This window comes from Camelina sativa, chromosome 3 (assembly GCF_000633955.1).
Source record: "Camelina sativa cultivar DH55 chromosome 3, Cs, whole genome shotgun sequence".
In the NCBI taxonomy this organism is placed as follows: domain Eukaryota; kingdom Viridiplantae; phylum Streptophyta; class Magnoliopsida; order Brassicales; family Brassicaceae; genus Camelina; species Camelina sativa.
Genome location: NC_025687.1, coordinates 22531138 through 22536779, shown reverse-complemented (window position 1 = coordinate 22536779; position 5642 = coordinate 22531138). Strand labels below are relative to the sequence as shown.

General features: G+C 34.4%; 1 protein-coding gene across 1 annotated transcript; it reads left to right on the top strand.

The window, feature by feature from the left end:
* Positions 364-2538, top strand: LOC104777735 (shikimate O-hydroxycinnamoyltransferase-like). Its single transcript, XM_010502042.2, has 2 exons — positions 364-1073; positions 1163-2538. Exons 1-2 carry the CDS (start codon positions 666-668, stop codon positions 2048-2050), a joined length of 1296 nt encoding a protein of 431 aa, XP_010500344.1. The 5' UTR covers positions 364-665; the 3' UTR covers positions 2051-2538.

Below are 5642 nucleotides of genomic sequence, written 5' to 3'. Positions count from 1 at the left end.
AAGTTTAAATCTATCTAATTTTTTTTCTGTCATCACTGAAACTTAGTCTAATAGTCTGTCAATAAAATCTGCTGTATATCATAACTCTATTAATAAAATTAACTCACGATTGTAACTCTATCATACAACTATGTCGCCGAAATAAGTTTGTCCTCACATGACTGACAAATTTATTATAAGATGGAAACTTTCCAGCACAAAATTTTCGGTAAATGTTTAACAAACTTGCTAACGTGGTTTTTCTTTTTAATGGCACAATTATAAATATATTTTTCTTGACAAAGCAAACTAGTAGTTAAACCATCATTAAAAAAAATCTAATAAGACCTCCAATTTAGTACTTTTTAAAGACTTTCAAGCCATTTGAATAAACTTTCTTTTTAAAACAAACAATTTGTTTTGTTTGGGAGGCTGACCAATAATGGCCGAGAATATAGAAACAAAAATATGACGACAGAGTGATGAGATAGACCAATGAAGAAGAAGCCGCCGCAAGTTACAATACTATTTCTTTTTTTTTTTGTTTCTATGTCTTTTGCTAACCACACCCACTTATTATATTTACCTCTCCTCTCCTCCCTTCTCACACAATTTTTCGGATCAAAGTCAAAGCATAAAAAAAAATTGCGCTTGATCTTGTAAGTTGTAACAATTCCAACTTAACTATGAAAATTAACATCCGAGATTTCACCATTGTCCGGCCTGCCGCCGAGACCCCAGTCACTAATCTTTGGAACTCCCACGTTGACCTCATCATCGCTAAGTACCACACCCCAAGTGTCTACTTCTACAGACCCACCGGCGCCTCCAATTTCTTTGACCCTCAGGTCCTCAAGGACGCTCTTTCCAAGGCACTCGTCCCCTTTTACCCGATGGCTGGTCGCTTGAAGAAAGACGATGATGGTCGTATCGAGATCGATTGCAACGACGCAGGTGTTCTCTTTGTTGTCGCCGATACTCTCTCTGTCATCGATGATCTTGGGGACTTCGCTCCTTCCCTCACTCTCCGCCAGCTTATTCCTGATGTTGATTACTCCGTCGGCGTCCACACTTTACCGCTCCTCGTCGTGCAGGTTAAAAAATTGATGCCTTGTGTTTTAGGTTTCTAACTTTGTCTTTCTTTAATTTAGCTTAGCCGATCCGTTGTTCCTTGATAAAGTAGGTGACCTTCTTTAAATGTGGGGGAGCTTCCCTTGGGGTTGGCATGCAACACCACGTGGCCGATGGTTTCTCTGGTCTCCATTTTATCAATGCATGGTCTGATATGGCCCGTGGTCTTGACCTTACCATTCCACCCTTCATTGATCGAACTCTTCTCCGCGCTAGGGACCCGCCTCAGCCTGCTTTTGATCATGTTGAATATCAGCCTTCCCCTAGTATAAGGATCCCGTCCTCCAAACCAGGCCCTGATGATAACACTGTCTCCATTTTCAAAATATCACGCGACCTACTTCTTGCTCTCAAGGGGAAGTCCAAGCAGGATGGGAACACTGTAAGCTACAGCTCATACGAGGTCTTGGCTGGCCACGTGTGGAGATCAGTGTGCAAAGCGCGCGGACTTCCAGACGACCAAGAGACCAAGCTGTACGTTGCAATTGATGGAAGGTCTAGACTTTGCCCGCAGCTGCCCCCTGGTTACTTTGGCAATGTGATATTCAGTGCGACACCATTGACACTTGCAGGGGATCTTTTATCAAAGCCAACATGGTATGCTGCTGGGAAGATTCATGATGTTATAGTTCGCATGGACGATAACTATCTGAGGTCTGCTCTTGACTACTTGGAGATGCAGCCTGATCTGTCAGCACTGGTCCGCTGTGCATCTACCTACAAATGCCCAAATTTGGGAATCACAAGCTGGGTCAGATTACCCATGTATGATGCAGACTTTGGTTGGGGTCGTCCCATATTTGTGGGACCTGGTGCAATTGCATACGAGGGTTTGTCTTTTTTGCTACCAAGTCCTACAAATGATGGCAGCTTATCCTTGGCCATTGCCCTCCAATCTGAACACATGAAACTGTTTGAGAAGTTTTTGTACGACATATGAGAGAGATAAGCCGCCATATGAGTATAGCTCCCCCTACTTCTATCTTCTTCAATGGTGGTTGATGAGTTAAGTTGTCACTACTTGCTTTGCGTTTACCTTGGCCCAAGGAAAAAGATATTCAAGAACGCCTTGTATCTCCATGTTTGGAAAACAAAAGAAAAAAAAGATGAGATTATAAACTTTTTCCGAGATTGTTGTGCTTTCCATTTGTATCCAGACAGAGCGAGTTGGAGGAAGTAGCAATGTCCCATATGTTCATATTGGCATCGGTGCGACCTGTTAGTTTTATAATTGAGTTTGGTCGTATATGTTATAGAATTATATAATTTAATGTGTTTGTTGAGTGAAGAAGTATGTATGAAGAAACGTGAAGAGGTGTATATGTAAGAGTCGTGACGTTTCGACCAAGACACAATCATTGGTAACGGTCACTTATGGTTATGACCGTAAGACTTGTATATAAGTGTGTTGTTGTAAAACAAGAAGATAGCAAGCTTCAGTTTAATAAAAGTTTGTATTACAAGTTCTTATTTCTTCCAACGGTCTCTTACTCTATTTCTTCTTGAAGCAATCCGACCGTTTTTTATATATATAATAATTAACTTGTATTTTTTTATCAAGCTAACATCAATTAATACAAACAGTGGAAATACCAAAACATTGAATCATCAATTATCCAAATTAATCCAGTAAAACAATATCAACAAACAATTAACCAAAATCATAAATTTTATGGAATTTGGTAGGAATATTTCTTTCTAATTTTCTACGAAAAATATACTGAAGATATTTAGTAGAAAACTCGTAGAAACGTTTTCCTACCAATTTTTTACGATATATGTTTCCTACCAAATTCTACCAATTGAAGAAATGTTTTCTACCAACTTCCTACAAAAAGTTAGTCATAGGAAAAATGTAGGTTAAATTCATTTACTTATAAATTTAAAATCATATATATATATATTTACTTTACATTTACAAAATAAATTTTTTATCTGTTTACTTATAAATTTAAATCTCTACTACTTATAGTTATAGTTTTGTTTTAGAAAAATCAATAAAGTTTTTCAAACCTAACCCTTAAATTTTTAAATAAAGTCATTTTCTAAATCCTTAACCAAAGAATTTATTTATGGGAAAATTAGAAATAAAGGAAGTTTTTCCAAACTTTTGTCCATATACACTTTTTTTTGAGATTGTCAATTGTGATGAAAATACTCCTACTAATAGATATAGTGAAGTTTTTAGGAGTTTAAACCAAAAAACAAACAGAAAACTCATATTAGTATACAACTCTGTAAAAAAAAATTGAAAAAAAAATGTTTTGGGTGTCAAAAATCAGTTTGTAAATTGATGATTTCTGGTCTAAATTGTTCAGAAAAGACTTTCTACGATTTTTTCAAGTTCTAAACAATTTAGATTATTCATTCTACAGTTTGTACATGTTCTACGAAGTTTAGACGTAAAATTTGTTCTAAAAACTTCAGAACTTGAATTTTGTATGTTCTACAAAATTAAGAATATGTATTCTACATTTTTCTTCATTCTACATCAATTCAAAATATATTTTCCACGTTTTACCATGTATACTAAAAGAAGTAGAAGATATATCGTAGACTTTTTAGCATTTATAATCTGTAAAACTTAGAACACCATAGAAATAGAAAGAAAATAAATTAAATAAGGAAAGTGAATATTTTTTGAATGATCTTAATTTATGGTTACGATTCTGTATTTATTGTTTAGATATGTTCTAATATATTTTAGAATGTGTATTCTTAATTATTTAGAAGGTAGACAAATACAGAAAAACGACATTCTACATGACCTATCGGTTGTTTACTATCTCTTCCACCTTCCACGAAAATTTCACTTACCTGTTTATGATGCAAATCTACGTTACTTGTGGTGTATGAATATTGGATGCCAACAAGGGGTTGAGATTTTTTGATGATGAAGAAAAAAAAGATTTGAAACTAATTTTGACGTTCTTTCAAATTTTGTTAATTATAACTTTGATGGATATTTGTTAGATTAGTCTAGTCATTGAATATTCACTTGGACTTTGTTTGCACACCATATGGGTTTCACAAAAGCAATCTTGTTCACGTTTAATTTTTTCAGTTCAAAAGATAACACAAGTGACACTAAGTCTCCTTGACACAAATTACAAGTGACACAAGTGCTAAACATAACCAAACCACTTTTGATTATTGAATTACATAAATTGTAGTTTTTTTTCTTTCAAATTACGTTTGGAGGAAAAAATCAATTAAAGGATTAATAACTAATTAAGGGGTTTTCGTTCTAGTTAGAATAACTAATTAAGTAATTAAAGGGTTTCATTTCTTCAATTAAGTAATTGTATTTTTTAATTAAGGGTATAATTGACTAAAAAATTTCTGTAAAACCTATTTCACCAAACTTATAAAGTATAGATGGACAAACTTTTAATCAAACATCCTTTATTTCTAATTTTCCCTTTATTTATTTTACTCAAATATTAGAAGATTATTTTCAATAAATTTTTAGAACAAACATACTAGTTTCCATTAAAGTTGAAAGACCGCAACCATTTGAGTGTTAATCAGTACTCTGTCTAGGCATCACTTAATAGTGTGATTTCTTCTTTCTCCCACCCATGAGAAACGGTCTCCTCTTGATCTCAAATCAGATAGATCACAAACATATAGCATTGTTCGAAACCTACCGAATGTCCACTCTTTCCTTTGAGGTCCTCCTATTTTTCCCTCATTGTTAAGGATTTCATTAAAATCACCAGCTAGCATCCAAGGGCCAGTTCTTGTTCTTGTTTCACTTATACTTTCTAAGTGATCCCAATGTTCGAAATAGATCTAGAAGCAGCCACTTTTAACCTTTTACTTCTTACTTGCTTGATTGTGCTTTTACAACAACACAATATATATNATATATATATATATATATATATATATATATATATATATATATATCTTATCTTCTTAACCTAGCTACTTACTTCAATTGTTTCATTTCAAAATTACAAATACAAACCCATTACATTTGTGGGCCTTCATTATGCTTATGGCCCAAAAGTCTTTTCTTCTTCTTTCTTCTTCCTCCTACGACACAAAACACTTCTTCTTCTTCTTTTCTTCTTCTTCGATTTCCTAGTCTTACTCTTTTCTCCATCTTCTGATTTATTCTCTTCTGCAACTTAATCAAGTAGAGGATCAAACTCCAACACCCAAAATAAATGTCTTTGGCTTGGAAGAGGGTGACCATACACACCCGAAAAATAAAAACCTATATTATTATAGTCAATGTGTACATTAATAATCCTTTCATCTTGATACAAAGATGATAAGGAGACATTGTTTGCCCACATCATTGCCAAACCTCCACTCCTACTTTGAGGGGTTGAGTTAATACATTAGAAAATCCTAAAACAGAAGCAAAGTCACACACAACTGAACAACTATTTAAAGTTTCACATAAAAACAAAAGCTGTGGTTTTAAAATACGACATATATGCTTTAATTAGACGAGATTGTGTCAGCAGCGAACAGATGCCCTGACAGTTCCAGGAAACGACTCTCATGGAGGCATTGGG

What these genes read in the sequence shown, in the direction of transcription:
- LOC104777735 (XM_010502042.2), top strand. Translation starts at nt 666, where the DNA reads ATGAAAATTAACATCCGAGATTTCACCATTGTCCGGCCTGCCGCCGAG. An exon ending in TACCGCTCCTCGTCGTGCAG is followed by an intron (nt 1,074 to 1,162) that starts GTTAAAAAATTG and finishes TTGATAAAGTAG; the next exon opens with GTGACCTTCTTTAAATGTGG.